The following is a 15,718-nucleotide window of genomic DNA, read 5'->3' on the forward strand; positions in this document are numbered from 1 at the left end:
GTCAAGTCTGTGAGCATCTTTTTCACCAATGTTTTGAACTCTGCATCTATTAGGTTGGCTCTCTCCTTGTTGCTTAGTTCTCCCACTGAAACCTTGATCCGTTCTCTCTTTTGGGTCATACTTTTCTGTCTCCTCATCCTGACAGACACCTGCCTGTGTTTGTTTGCCTCTGTGTCTTAGGTAGAGCTGTCACACCTGTTACATTGTAAGGGACGGAGCCTTAGGTATTCGTTAGTACAGGGAGACCCATTTCCCCACATGTGGCACTGTGTGTTGGGGAGGGGTCTGAGAGGGAACAACGCTGCTTGCTCAGCACTTGCCCCTTTTCCAGGCACTTCTCCCAATTCTGTATGGGACTGGCGCCTCTAGCTGTTGCCCCGGCTGTCGTTCCCCGACTGGGGCATCTGCGGACTTTCTAGGACTGTGGGGGCCCTTTAAACAAGCAGACTCTGCTGAGAGACTGGCAGTTTCTGCCTCCACCCCAAACCCCACTGGTTTGCACATTCAGAAGCAGTGAGGCTTTGTTTTTCCCAGCACTGGAACCGTGAGCTGTGTGGTCTAGTCTGGTGCTGGGAGTGTTCTGCAGGCGTCCCTCACAACTTTATATGTTTGACTGCGCTTTCCACTGGCCTGCCGCTGCTGCTACCACCACACTGCATCCTCTCCGCCCCAGCTCCACCCCTCCTGCCTGTCTAGATGAGTATTTCTTCTTTATATCTTTGTTGGACTTTCATGCAGCTCAATTTTCTGGAACTTCTGGTTGTCTCTAGTTTTTAGGTACTTGTATTCTTTCTTTGTTGTGGAGGTAGACACAGCGTGACTGTCTAGGCCTCCATCTTGGCTGAAAGTCTATTTTACTCTTTTTGATGCAATTGTAAATGAGATTGTTTTCGTGATTTCTCTTTCACGTAGTTTATTGTTAATGTATAGAAATACAACAGATTTTTGTATGTTAATTTTGTTTTCTGCAACTTTACTGAATTCTTTTATTTCTTCTTGCTTAATTGCTACTTCTTAATCTTTCAGTGTTGAGGCATTAGCTAATGACTTCCCATCATGGAAGATGGAAATCTAACCGTCTTTCTTCCTCATACCTGTTATTACTTACACTGTGTACTTCCCATCCTCTACAGCTTCCCAGTAGGTTGATTACATCAGTATACAAATGTTTACGTTATTATGACTGTGTTATTCTGAGCTGGTTTTTCTTTTGCAATTATGTTCCCATTTTTGGCAGGGTTGGGGGAGAGGTGGGGGGGCGGTGTCAGTTTCTATTAGCACAAACAAACCTTAATATCTCTAACTCTTCTTAGACCTCCACAGTGTCTTATTTTTGTGCCAATTCTACAGCGAAACCCTTGAACAGTTTGTCCCTCTTGTCTCGCTCCATTGCCTTCTCTCCTGTCCTCTCCACTATTGCTAGCCACTCCAATTAGACTCTTGTTACCACCACTCCATTGAGAATATACTCATCATCATTAATCCCAAATGGTCAGGACAAAGCTAAAATCTCCATTTGCATCTTACTCAACCTTTCCTCAGGTTTTTTTCCTTCCCTCAGCTTTTGATATATTCCACCACTCCTTCGTTGAAACATTTTACTCACTTGGTTTCTGGACCACCACACTGTGTCACTGGCCAGTCTTTTGTGTTCCATTTGCTGATTCCATCCTTTTTAGTTTTCCCTCAAAAATACTTAATTGTCCCAGGGTTTTTCTCTGCCCCCTTTTGTTTGCTTTCCTCAGGCAGTTTAACCTTTTCCCATGACCTTGAACATCATCTGTAGACTCATAACTCCAAAATGTCAGACATTGACCCAGACCGCGCTAGGCAGCAGCCTATTCAACATCTCCACTTGGGTTTTTAAAAATAAGCATTTCAAGCATTACATGGTCACAACAATTACAGATTTAAACTCCTTATCACATTCTCTAATCCACTTCCCCATCTCACTACATGCCATCATTTTGCAGTTGCTCAGTCCAATGACCTCATCTTCCATATGCAACCCATCATTACATTTCAGAAGCCCAGGTGAAGCTCCTCATGTCCCTTGCTACAACCAGAATGTGATTCCCACCAAATCACCAATCACTTGCCCAATTGCTAACTTCACTCTAACTGGTCTCCCTACTTCCCCCCTTTCCTGATCCATCCACCATTTCACAGAGCAGTCAAAGAAATACATTTAAAGTATAAGTCAGGTCATTCGCTCTGCTTCCCATGACTTCCTGTTATAACTTGAATTAAATCAAACTCCTCTGAAGCCTGCATCCCGCTCCCTCATCTGAGCTTAGCCCGCCACCTGCCTCATCTCCCTGCCACCCCACCCCGGGCACTCTTGCTCTTCCTTCTGCTGCATCCTATTTCCATCAGGGCCTTTGTTTTTGTTCTGCCTGCTCTTGCAGAATGCCTCCCTCCCCTACTGTCTTCTCTTCACTACTACTTTCTTTCTTTCTTTAATAAAAATTTTATTTATTTTTAGAGAGGGGGGAAGAGACCAACATCAATGTGCAGGAGAAACATTGATTGGTTGCCTCTTACATGCCTTCAACCAGGGGCCTGGCCCGTAACCCAGGCATGTGCCCGACTGGGGATCAAACCAGTGACCTTTTAGTTGTGGGACGATGCCCAACCTGCTGAGGCACAGCAGCCAGGGATACCACTTTCTCATTGTTTTGGCTTGAACTCAAGTATTTCTTCAGGTAGAACCCCTTTTAGTTACTGAATCACCATTCCTTTTTTATCTTCTCAATAGCACCTCTCGTCCCTGAAACTTTATCAATCTGTTTTCAGAATTTCACTCTAGAACATAATTTTCCCACTTCATCCTTGAGCCCCTGGAATAGTTTCTGGTATGTGGAGGAATGTTGTGACTTGCACAATTCATAAGACAAGAGCATCAAAAAAGCAGTACCTTTGAAATGCTTTGTTTACTTTGTATATTGTTATCCTCCATCTGGAAAAACAGTTTTGACTTGGAGAACCTCAAGTTTGTTTTAAGCAGCATTTCTGAGTGCTCCAGATTTCTAGGATACTGAACCTACTCTTTGCCATACTCAAATATGAGTACCAATAAAAAGCATATTTAGGAAAATGGAGGGCTTTGGGGTAACTCCTTTCTCCATATTTTATAGAGATAAGGGCTGCCCCAGCTTTAATGACTGTTGCATGCTGTTCATGTCACAAAGGCTGCATCACCAATCATATTTGAACTTTTTAATATTCTGTTATTGGGTAACACAGTTTGCTTTATGACGTATTTAACTGGGAATAGAATCAAATATGTGAGCAGATTTACCATCAAACATGGCTTCAAAATTTTAACTGATTTTCCTCCATACAGTATCTTAAGGGGAGTATTTTCTTACTTTAACATTTGCCTGTTGATGTAATTTCGTTAATTGCCACAAGCTGCAAAGCAGGGAAAATGTGTTCATAGTCTAAATAATAAAGGGAAAAAAAAGACCTTGGGTAGAGAACTTAGTCATTTGTTTTATGGCTAAACAGAACTCTTAAATTGTACATTACTTTCATTTTTCTAGCACTTCCATCTCTGCTTGAATCAGTTTCATTTTGTGAAAATTTGGCTGAAATCCTGTTTTTCGAGTTTGCAGAGAGCTCCTGTGTTTGTTGTACCATCGAACTATTTAGCTGAATGGCTGGATTTCAGCTCTAAGTAGAGTCCTGTGAAATGAGGAAAAAGTTAACTGGGGAGAGCTGGAGATGAGGGTAATGTGAGCGTGAGTACCTGAGCTCCTAGGGAACATCTGTGAGTTCTTCTGGACTCTTAGCAAGAGGGTATGTATGGATAAAGAAGAGTAATGAGACTAGCTTGCATTCAACTAGGACTCAGACACATGGCAAAGGCATCATGCAGCCGATTTTTGATGGACTTTGTAAAGAGTTATTAAGTCCTCAAATAATTGGGAGTCTGTTTTGTCTGGGTGCCTTTTTAAAGCATTTTCCAGCTACTCCAGATTTATTGTCTGGTCCATAGACGTACTAGTATCATTATTGACCAGCCCACAGCTACACACATATACATTACCACATAGCTATTCCTCTGTTCAGGTTTTCCCAAAAACTCAGGGAGGGTCAGAGCGAGAAACTAAGACAATGGCAGCACATGGAATATTCAAACTGAAAATGTGTGATTTAAGGGAGAAGAGACTCTCTTGCACTAATTTATTACCTCTGGGCTTCCAAAAGCCTTTGTATTCAGTTTTAGAGTCAGTGTTTTAGGCCTAGAACATAGAAACTATGTTTGATTTTATTTATTAATATAATATTCTCTATGTCTCTGTATTTTAACAGGGCAGCCCTATACTGTATCGAAATGTCAATTCTTTAAGAGAGCGAATATCTGCCTTCCAGTCAGCTTTTCAGTCCATACATGAAAAGGAAAAAACTACTGATCGTCCTGAGTTCTCAGAGGCACAGGGAGAGTTCGAGAAAACAGGCTTGAGTGAGTAAAAATTTCAGTCCATTTGGACTTCTGTATTTATTCAGACAAGCCTCAGATAGAAAAAAGGATTTAATTCCACAGTGCAAAAGTGGTCTTTCTGAGCAGAGTTGTATTTTTATTTTTATTTATTGATTGATTTTAGAGGGAGAGAAAGGAGGGGAGAGAGACATCGATTTGTTGTTCCACTTATTGATGCATTCATTGGTTGGTTCCTGTATGTGCCTGGACCAGAGATCAAACCCACAATCTTGGCTTATCGGGACAACGCTCTAATGACCTGAGCTACCTGTCCAGGGCCACTGGTTGATTCTTTTATTTTAATCCTGTATTTAAAATCAATATGTTTATTGATTTTTTAATCCTATGTCTAAAATCAATATTTATTGACTTTAGAGAGAGAGGAAGGGGGAGAGACAGAGAGAGAAACATCAATCAGTTTCCTCCTGTATGCACCCCAACCAGGAATCGAACCCATAACTTTTTGGTGTACGGGATGATGCTCCAACCAACTGAGCCACCTGGCCAGGGCCCATTGGTTGATTCTTGTGTGTGCCCTGGCTGGGGATCAAACCCACAGCCTTGGTGCGTGGAGATGACAGTCTAACTGATCTAACCAGCCAGGGCCCAGAGTTGTATTTTTAAATGGGACATTTTATGAAAAAACCTGCATTTCTGGTTTCTCTTGAACAAAACCTGATACCAAACATTTCTGAGCCTACATTTCCACGTGGTCACATGGTTAGCTCATTTCATCTTTACAATAGGGTATGTGGCAAATTTGAGTGTACAAACTTGATTTTTAGAGGGTTATTATTAAGTTTGGCAAGCATTTATAATGAATACTAAATACCCATAGCTGATATTATAAACAGAAATATCTAATCTGACATCTTAATAAGCTTGCCATAATCTTTATCACAACTTTTAGATTATAATTCATTTGATTATTTTTTTTCTGTCTCCTTTGATTTTCCAATCAAAGCATTTCAAACAGAGAACTAGGCAAATCTTGGCCTTACTGTAATCATCGCATTCGTATCTAGTGCTCTGCTCCCCCAAGGAAGGTTCCAGGGATTTTGCTTTGGCTTCTTGAGCCACCTTCAGGTCCATTTCCACAACCGCTGGTGTGCAGTGCCCTGCAGCTCAGATTGCCTGTGAGTGCGTGACCCACTCCGATGCACTCATTTGTATTTTAAGTTTGTAACTTACCGATTTTTCATTATTTACCAGGAATTTAAAATACTTTAACATGATTATTATAATTCTGTAAAGAGTAAAATTATTTTTTGTAGCTAAAAAGCTTGGTCACATTGTGACTGTATTTTTCACAAAATCATACACGACCAAAGCAGGACCAGTGTTAGAGCACCACCACATCCTGTGAAATGTTCAAAATAATAAGTTTCAATGTAAATTTAAAAATAGAATAGATACTATATGACCAATGCGAACTATGTTAGCATACCTTTCTTCATGTTAAAGTCTGAAAAAACTTATTTCTAATTAAATTTGTATTTTTAGTAGTCATGTTCTCTTGCCTCTTTGAATTAAAAATTGTGCTAAATTTTCCTTTTCATTGCTCAAATCTTTAGACTCGAGCATTATGATGATGTACAAAGTGTAAAATGATACTGTCAAAAAATGCTTGAGCCTGTGATTTTGTTCTGTGTGTAGCTGCAAAGGAAAGTCTCGGTGCGTGTCAGCCGTCTGCGTTCCCTGCACAGCTACCCAAACGGTGGGGCGTGTCTTCTCAGAGCATTTCCAGCAGCCCTCTCACTGATGCAGTTGATCTTCAGACGTTCAGTGTTGCTGCTCCTCCCAGTACAGGCAGAATGGGCGCTGCTGAAGCTTCTCTTGCAGATCTTCCTGAGGTATTGGAAATACAGGACAATAAAGCTTTGATTTCCTGGGGAGGCAGTTTTAAGACTCTCAGGATCCTTTCAAAATTACAAGCGCACGCACGCGCGCGCGCGTGTGGGTGTGTTTTTCCTACTTCTTAATTTGGCTTATTGGTTGTTACAGACTGTTGGGATGAAAAGCTTTTTGAAAAAGGCTTTATGGAAAGATGAAGCAGTGTGGTCTTTTCTGCTTGTGGGGCAGTGTTGTCGATGCTGATGGTACACCGGGAAGCTCCTGAAGGAGGCAGACATGTGAGCATGTTATTTATACAGCACTGGTGAATGAGAGGAGGATTACATTGCACTCCTCCTGCCTGGTGGCCTCTATCTGGTTCAGCGCTGGCCAGGAAGCAGTGTGCTATTAGCTTTATTATTCCTTTGCTCTGCTCACTCGCCTCAGGGAACTGGAGGGATTTTTGTTGCTGATGACTATCCACAGCCTGTCAAGATGACCAAAAGGCCAACAGAAATTAAATAATACTATTGACTGGCCTTGACCTTAACTCAAATGCAAACAAGGAATCTAGTCCTCTCATGAATACTCCCTGCTTTCTACTGTGAGCTTTGGTTTGATTGGCAGGTTCATGGTTCTTTAGTGAGGAGACACCTTTACAGCTGAAATTTAGCACTTCCTAATGACTATTTGGACTGGTATAAATGTTTGATGGTCAATTAAAGATTCTTCAGGTGCAAATAGGTTCATTTTTATCTCAGTCACTTATAATCTGACAGAACCAGTAACCATTGTTTCTTTTTTTTTTAATAACTTAATTGTTTGTTTGTTTATTTATTTATTTTTAGATAGAGGGGAAAGGAGAAAGAGAGGGAGAGAAACATCACTGTGTGGTTACTTCTCACTTGCGCCCCCAACTGGGGACCTGACGTGCAACCTAGTCATGTGCCCTGACTGGGAATCGAACCAGCAACACTTGGTTCACAGGCCGATGCTCAACCATTGTTCCTTAACCAGAACTTGGATTGTTTGGACCTGCACCATGATTGAGAAATGGCTTCCACATCAATATGAGTGTGTTTTCTATCCCAGCCATTAATGGTTTTTGCATCCTAGCTATGGATCTCTTTTGTTGTTTGATTAGTAATTACATAACATTTTCTGTCATTTGGAGAATTTCCTCTTTAATGAAGGCAGTTACTAGTTTCTGGACTTCAAACAATAAGGCAACGAAAGTGTGTCCTATAAACTTTTCTTAGGGAACTAAATATTGTTTGGTAGGATATTTAGAACACAGTTAGATTGAATATTTTTTTTTAGTTATATTCTCCTGTACTTTTGTGACTAGATAATTAAGTTGATAAAATTGCCTCATCACTTGATTGAGTGATTGGTTTAACATTAGATTTCTAGGTAATCTGTGATGCTTACTCAAGTCTTTATAAAGGTATTAGTAATTCTGTAATTAATAAGATTTAAAGCTTTTTTATTCTAAACTTTTTCCCCCAAGAAACCTTCTGAACCTGGCTTAGCACTGTCTGGGTGTCCATTCGGAAAGTCTGCTCCGCGCCCAGAGCTCACAGAGGCTTCAGCTGGTGAGTAGTGGCTTTTCCTCAACACACATGCCAGTTTACCCACACAAACATTCGCACAGTAGACGTGGTCTCTGTATCTACACGCAGAAGTTTGGGAAAACTAAGACGTTCCCTACGGTGTAGGAGCTCTTGGTCTAATGGAATTTTTAGAATTTCAGAATTTTTTAAAAATTATTTATTGTTTTCTTTATTACCGTTGTCCCACTTTTCTCTCCATTGCTCCCCCCAACCCCACCCCAGAATTCTCTTTATCTGAGAGATGACATTGTCTTCTTTGAATAAGTAAAATATTTCCAAGCTGATAAAATGTATTATAAATAATAAGATCTCTGAACATATTAAACAGGTGTATTTTATTAGAGAAGACACTACAGGTGGCCTTTTTTTGGTTTTAAAGTGTGTGAAAAGGGACCACCATTCAAAATTTATTTAGTCTTTTCCAAAACCAGAACAGTATTCCCTCACTTATCACGTGTATTACGTTCTAGAACCCCCCGCGATAGGTCAAAATCCACAAAGTAGGAACCTTACACTTATTTTAGTATTTATATATATTTTAAGGCTTTATAAACCCTTCTCACACACTTATAAACTGTTCCCAGTCCCTTATTAACCTTTCTCACTCCCTTATTAACCTTTCTCACACTTTTATAAACACTACTTATGTTCTTAAACATATTCTACACTCTTAAACCTACGTAACTTTAACAACATACGTATACAGTACCGCAAAATCCCACGATATAGTGAAAAATCTGTGATAAATAATTAAGTATAATATTTTTTTAAATCTCACAATACAGTGAGGCCATGATAAGTGAACCATGATATAGAGAGGGACTACTATATGCTTGTGTTGAATGATAAGTCACCAGTCAAGTATTAGGTTTACTTTCAACTTACCTACATCTCTCTTTAAAGTAAAAATCTTGTATTTTATTTTTAAATCTATCTGAGATTCTGTGCCTTTTGAGTATTTGACTCATTAACCTTTCAAGTCATTTTGATATGGTTTGATTTAATCTGTTTTATCATACATTTTCTGTTCTCTTAATCTTGTTTTTGCTTCCTTCTTCATTTTTTTTTCTTTTTTTTTAGGCTTATTTGAATTTTTTAATTTTAGAAATTTAATCTATTTTCTCATTGCTTTTTATTTATTTTTTGGGGGGGTAATCTAGGGATTACGACGTAACATCCTTAACTTTCCACAGCCTCCTCGGAGTTACAATGATATCATGCAACTTCATATAAATGTGGGAACTCTGCAAACTTGTATATCTGTTGTCTATCTACCCATTCATGGCTTTTATGGTCCTTCACACTATTGATGGCATCTGTATTACATTTACATTCCGTTAAACCCCACAAGAATCTTTTCTTTAAGCAGTCATGTGCATTTTGGGGGGCAATAGTCTTTCCTAGTTAGCCATCAAGACACAATTTCTGGTGCTCTTCCTTTCTTCCTGAACATCTAAGGTTCCTTCTGATACTATTTCCCTTCAACTTGAAAAGGAACTTCTTTTAGCATTTTTTTAGAGCACACACCTGCTCTGACTTAAGAATCTTAATCATATGACAGATGGATAAGGCACAGAACTGGGTTATGAGCTTGTTACATAGGTGAAATAAGATGCTTTGCTTTCAGCATTTCTTACCAGTAGGCTTGCTTTACTCTTATAGGACTTTGTTTTACAAGTGTCATATTCTTTTTTTTTTTTTTTTTGGCTTAAAAACCTCAACTTTATTTTCTCCCAGTTCTGGAGGCTGGACGGCCATGATCAAGCTGCAGGCTAGGTTGTATTACTCTGAGGCCTCTCTCTCCTCAGTTTGCAGATGGCCACCTGCTCGCTGCCTCTTCACATGGTCTTTCCTCTGTGCACGCAAATTCCTGGTATCTCTGTGTGTTCAAATCTCCTCTTCTTTTATTTATTTTTATTTTTATTTTTGGTTTAATCCCTTCACCTTTTTCATCCAGCCACCAAACGCTCCTCCTCTCTAACAGCTGTCAGTCTGTTTTCTGTATCTATGAGTCTGTTTCTATTTTGTTTTCTTGCTTATTTTGTTCATTAAATTCTACATATAAGTGAGATTATATGGTACTTGTCTTTCTCTGACTGGCTTTTTTCACTTAGAATAATACTCTCCAGGTCTATCTATACTTTTGAAAAAAAGTAAGATACCCTTCCTTTTTGCCGCTGATTAGTATCCCATTGTGTAAATGTCCTATAGTTGTTTTATCCACGCCTCTGCTGATGGACAGAAGTGTCACATTCTTTGACCGTAGCTATAGAATGTCTGACGTGTGGCCATTAAGAACAGCCATCACACCAAACACCTTCCTGCACAACCTTCTTTGGGTGGGAATATTACAACAAGAGCCAACAAATCGCATTTTACACCTCACTAGGCCCTTAACAGAAATATTGTATAAGACAGAGAAAGATAGATCGACCGTAGGTGTGGGCCTTGATTAAAAGAACCGACTGCTGAATTCAGTGTTTTAAACTGGTTATTTGGTGGTACCCCACAGGTGGTCCTATATCAGACAGTACAACTTTAGGAAGAATGAGAAGATGCTGTCAAGTGGGGCAGAAGATACTTAGTTCAGGGAGAGCTGGGAGAGGGGACCCGCTCGGCGCCGCCATTGCCTCCCCTGCCCTCTCCACTTGGTCCTTTTCACCACCTGCCCAGGGTCCAGCCTGGTGACTGCCTGCTCGGCTCCTCTCCCAGGAGGGTCTGTGCCCAACGTGCAGTTGCTGATCTCGCCAAACTGACGGCATCACATGGGCCTCCAGCACCTGGTCATCTCCTTGCCTCCCATTCCTTCTGGGTCCAGCACCACATAGGCCTTGGTGGCCAGCAGCCTCCCCTGCCATCCGGAGTGGTTCTTGGTGTGTTCCTGTGTGCAGAGTCTCATGAGCATTGAGGTGGCAGTGGCCTGGGCCTCCTGGGAGGGCTGGCCCCCTCCCTGGGCATCTGGACACCACTCCCTGTGGTTTCCCCAATTTCACGGAGCTTGTCTTTGTGTAGTTTCCTTGTTCCTCTACCATTCTGACCTTGAAAACATTTGAGTGCCCTGGGTGCAGTGCTTGTTTCTCTCTCTCTCTCTCTCTCTGTCTCTCAACTCCTTGGGTGATTGCAGGCATTCTCAACAGTAAATACGACCTATGTGCTGCTGCCTTCAAAATTTAACCATCTGTCCTTGACCTCTTCCCAGAATTCTAAACCTGAGCATCTGGCTGCTTTTCCTGGCTGTCTGTCTAATGAACACCTCAGACTTAACACACTGAAAAAGGCTATGATGTTTCCTTCCCTCAGTCTACTCATTTCTATTTTCTTCATCTCAGTAAACAATACTGCCATTCACCCAGTTCCTTGGGCCAAAAACCTTGCAGTTATTTGGACAGCTCCCTTTTTCAGGCTCAACTTCCAGCCCCATTAACAAATGCTGCTTGGCCTTCAGCATATCTCGAATGTCTAACCACTTCTCACCTCCTAACTACTGTCCATGTGGATCAGGCTACCAACTTCTCTTGCCTGGAAATCTTAAGTGATTTCACTGTTTACCATTGTTCCATCCTATTCTTAGTCTCCTACACAGTGGCCAGGGTGCTCCTTTTAAAATGCAAGCCACCCTGTTATTCCCCTTCTTTAAGTCTTTCATTGGCTTCCCAGCGTACTTAGAATAGTATGCAGTGCCCTTTCTGCTAGACCCTACCTGACCAAGTCCTTAGCTTCTCTCTGAACTTGCCCCGCCCTGTGATGTGCCAGGTACATTCCTGTCTCAGGTCTTCGCTCTTGGCTTGGTGCGTGTCATGCTCCTCCCTGGGTGTGCACATGGCTTGCTTTCTCTCTGTTCAGATGCCTGCCAAGGAAGCTGTCCCTGAGCACCCTGAAGCAGCAGCACCCTCCCCCCACCTCATCGTACCCTATCCCCATATCTCAACGTTCCTTTTCTTAATGGCTGGCTTTACCACTTGTTATATATATATTTCTTTAACTTTTTATTTTGAGGTTCACATACAGTTGTAAGAAATAATCTAAAGAGATCCAGTATACCCTTGCCCCAGCTCTCCCCAGCAGCACATGTTACATAGCTGTAATACAGTGTCACACCCAGAAACACAGTATCACACCTGGAAACACAGTGTCACCCCCAGAAATACACTGTCACCCCTGGAAATACACTGTCACCCCTGGAAACTGGCTCTGATCCACTTCACTGGGTTGTTTCTGGTTGCACCAGGTTTACAGCACTCGTGTGCATACTCGGTTCCGTGTAACTTGATCCTGTGCAGACACGTGACGCACCGCAGTCAGCAATAGGACAGTCGAATCACAGGGCTCCCTCATGCTGCACTCTCAGGCACAGCTGCCAGCCTCCTTCCACCCTCTGTCATCATGTGTCATTTTGTCTCTTTGTCCCTCCACTGTGTGGGGGCTTTGTGTGTTTTATGCATCATTGTCTCTGAAGTGCCTGTCACATCAGAAAGCATGATAGATGTTTGTGAAATGCTGATCCTAAGGCACTGCTCTCTCATGAGAAAGACTTTGCAGGGGTAGGGGTTGCTTGGTTTGGGGGCACATACAATATGTTAGTTTTTTTCATTTTATTATCTTTCTCCTCAGCATTCTGTCCTCTCCCTCCCACCATCCTTACAAACAGTAAAATTGGTTGTTCGTTGTTGTGCTCAGGTTAGTTTTATGGTGCAAGTCATAGGTGTCATGAGTAGAGGCAGACAGACAGTTATTAGCTGACTCATGCATGGATGCCTGCTCAGCTTTCCAAGGGAGCCAAAACTCCCTATCACTTTTATCCTCAGTGGGTAGATTAGAATTAAAAGCTGCCACAAGTGCCACTTCTCTGTCTTCTCTTTATGTTTCCTGATGAAAAGCCAGATCTTGTTCCCAACGCAGGATATATTAGGGCTGAATTTCTTCATAGAGTGGTTTTCCCTTTGCAAATGCATGTGTTTGGAGCAGAACAAGCTGACTCAGGTGTCTTCCGGCTCTCATGCTTACATGTTTGCTTTGAAGGAATCAAGGCTGTTGACTTTGCAGAGGGCAGAGGATCAGGAGATGCTGTTTCACTTGACAAATTCACAGACGTGAGCGCAGGCCCGCCTCCTGAAGCCGGGTCCTTAGTCACTCCACTGTGCAAGAGGGACATTCAGTCCTCTGAGACCTCTGTCCTTCGCTCCGTGCTAAAGAAACCCTCCATGAAGCTCTGTCTAGAAAGCCTCCAGGTGAGTGTAGGGCTACGTGTCCTAAAGCAAATGGAATAAAAATTCATAGAGTTCAAAGCAATGCCTCTGAAATGTTAAATGCCGTGCTGATTTAAAAGGAAATGTCTCAGCCTTTTTTCCCCTCCTTTTTTCATAGCTCTGTGCAGTTTGTTTTGTTCTTATTTTTAAATACTCAGTATGGAGTATAGCATGTAGACTTTAATCTAGGTGGACTATAATTTATAAGGGTTTCATAGTTCTTAATGCCTGGGTCTGTTGAATGATTGGTCTCAGATGCGCCTCGCACAGGCACGCGTCTTCCTCCAGCGCAGTCGGCGCTAGGGAGGAAGGCCTTGGCGGGAGCCGGCTGGCATCCACTGAGGACTTTCTGTGGACTTCTGCCCATGTCATGTGCATGCAGCCTTATTTAGTCCCATTTCACAGCAGCTTATGCTGGAGGCTGTTCAGTGAGCCCCTGGACAAAACTGATGTTAAAATCCATGATGGACTGTAAATGCTGTGCGAGGCTGAGGGGCTAGGCTCTGGAGTCAAGGTGCCAGCTTTCAAATCCTCACTCAGGTTAATAAGCTGGGCAAGTTAGTTACCCTTTTTGTACCCTGGTTATTTATCGACAAAGTGGCAATATTTGTAACTGACAGGGTAATTTGAGCACTAAGTGGGATAATAATGTGAAATTAGTACCAACCAGCACCTGGCAAATGAGAAGTATGTTTTTTTTTTCTGTGTGTAGGCATTTAAACATCCAACTATGCCTAGAAATCTGTTTCTCAAGCTAAAATGAACTAGCCTACCTTCTACCTACTATATGGATAGATGTTCAATTATCATTTTAAATGTTATAGCAATTTTCCAGATTAAGAGCTGTTTTGGGTCTCTTTACAGCACAGCTCAGTCACATCTTCTGTTTGTCTTATCTTCTCCTCCGAGAGACTTAGTACCCTAAGTCTGTGTGACTTTTATTGGTTAACAGTGTTACACAGCAAAACATCATGCCAAAACTTTTACAACTAATGATCTTTTTACTAAGCTGCCCAAAATTTGGAGATGTCTACAGTTGAAGTTTTTTGCTGACTCTCATGGTTGTAGTTAAAGATAAGTCTAAAAATTAACATGAACTTTGTTTTGTAAGTTCACTTAATTCACAAATATTGATCAGGACATTTTCCTGGTGAGGAAAATGAAACTGACTCAGGAGATAATTGGTCAGGGATCTTTGCTCGGGCAAGACCGTCTAAGAGAGGGCATTGCCCTCTGAATGGGTGTACGAGAGGGAACGAGGCGCTCCAGAGAGCAGACTCATCGGGACTGAGGGAGGCTGGGCTATCAGGTGATCCAGCCTTGGCCCTGGCCCCAGCCTCCCTTTCTGCTCCAGTGGCCCTGTGTTTAGACTTGCCCCATCTTGTTCTTGAGATTCACACTGTCCCATCCTCACCAATGTGCCTGCTCTGTAATCGTCCTTCTGAAGAGCACCAAGGGGCAAAAGGCTGCCCTCTTTCCTTATTTCTAACTCAAGAATATACTCATGTAGACAGGAGATTTATACACTTAAAAAGATATAGTTCCATGTTTAAAGACAGAACACCCGCCCTGGCTGGTGTGGCTCAGTGGATTGAGTGCTGGCCTGAGAACCAAAGGGTCACTGGTTCGATTCCCAGTCAGGGCACATGCCTGGGTTGCAGGCCAAGTCCCCAGTGAGAGTTGTGCAAGAGGCAACTACACGTTGGTATTTCTCTCCTTCTCTTTCTACCTCCCTTTCCGTCTCTCTAAAAATAAATATGTAAGATCTTAAAAAAAAAAGAGCATCCAGTTATACCATTTACCTATTTGTTCTTTGTTTAGTGCAATTCTTGTGCCTCAGGCATTTATGTAGACTGCCTCATCCACTCAGTTTCCTGAGCTTCACTTGCCAGATCGGAAATGAGGGAATGAATCTAGTCCACATTGTGGTTTTCTGTCTTTTAATTTGGGCTTAAAATACTATTTATTAAAGTTATATTCAGGGAACCTGGTTTTTCTTTGACTAGTATGGTGTTTCAACCAGAACAATGATGAACATAATCTGTAATATTATAGTCTCTCCCCTTGGCAGCAAAAAATTCAAAGTTGCCATTTGTAATGACTGTGTATATTTGTAGCATGTGTAAAATTCACTGGTGTCCATTTTGTGTAGGAACACTGTGACAACCTCTGTGATCATGAGACTCATCCAAGCTTAGTCTCACATCTTGCAAACTGTTGCAGAGAACAAAAACCAGGTAAGAAATTCATATTTATTTTGAAGCCTAAGGATTTCATTGTCTTTTTATTTTAAAAAATCTGATATAGTACAGTAGTCCCTCTATATCACGGTTCACTTATCGCAGCCTCACTGTATCATGGCCTCACTGTATCGCAGGATTTTTAAAAATATTATATTTAATTATTTATCACAGATTTTTCGCTGTATCGCGGGATTTTGCAGTACTGTATATGTATGTTGTTAAAGTTACGTAGGTTTAAGAGTGTAGAATATGTTTAAGAACATAAGTAGTGTTTATAAAAGTGTGGAAAAGGTTAAT

At 41.5% G+C, this 15,718-nt stretch overlaps 1 protein-coding gene across 1 annotated transcript in view; it reads left to right on the top strand.

Annotated features, from left to right (window-relative positions):
* Window positions 1-15,718, top strand: part of CDCA2 (cell division cycle associated 2) — a 51,328-nt gene that overhangs the window by 12,306 nt on the left and 23,304 nt on the right. The window contains exons 4-8 of the mRNA XM_090290281.1: window positions 4,318-4,468; window positions 6,143-6,339; window positions 7,830-7,914; window positions 12,952-13,160; window positions 15,331-15,415. Of these exons, the coding sequence (XP_090146407.1) occupies window positions 4,318-4,468; window positions 6,143-6,339; window positions 7,830-7,914; window positions 12,952-13,160; window positions 15,331-15,415 (727 nt within the window). The remainder of the gene's footprint in view (window positions 1-4,317; window positions 4,469-6,142; window positions 6,340-7,829; window positions 7,915-12,951; window positions 13,161-15,330; window positions 15,416-15,718) is intronic.

This window comes from Furipterus horrens, unplaced genomic scaffold (assembly GCF_987537825.1).
Source record: "Furipterus horrens unplaced genomic scaffold, mFurHor1.1.pri manual_scaffold_10, whole genome shotgun sequence".
Taxonomy (NCBI): domain Eukaryota; kingdom Metazoa; phylum Chordata; class Mammalia; order Chiroptera; family Furipteridae; genus Furipterus; species Furipterus horrens.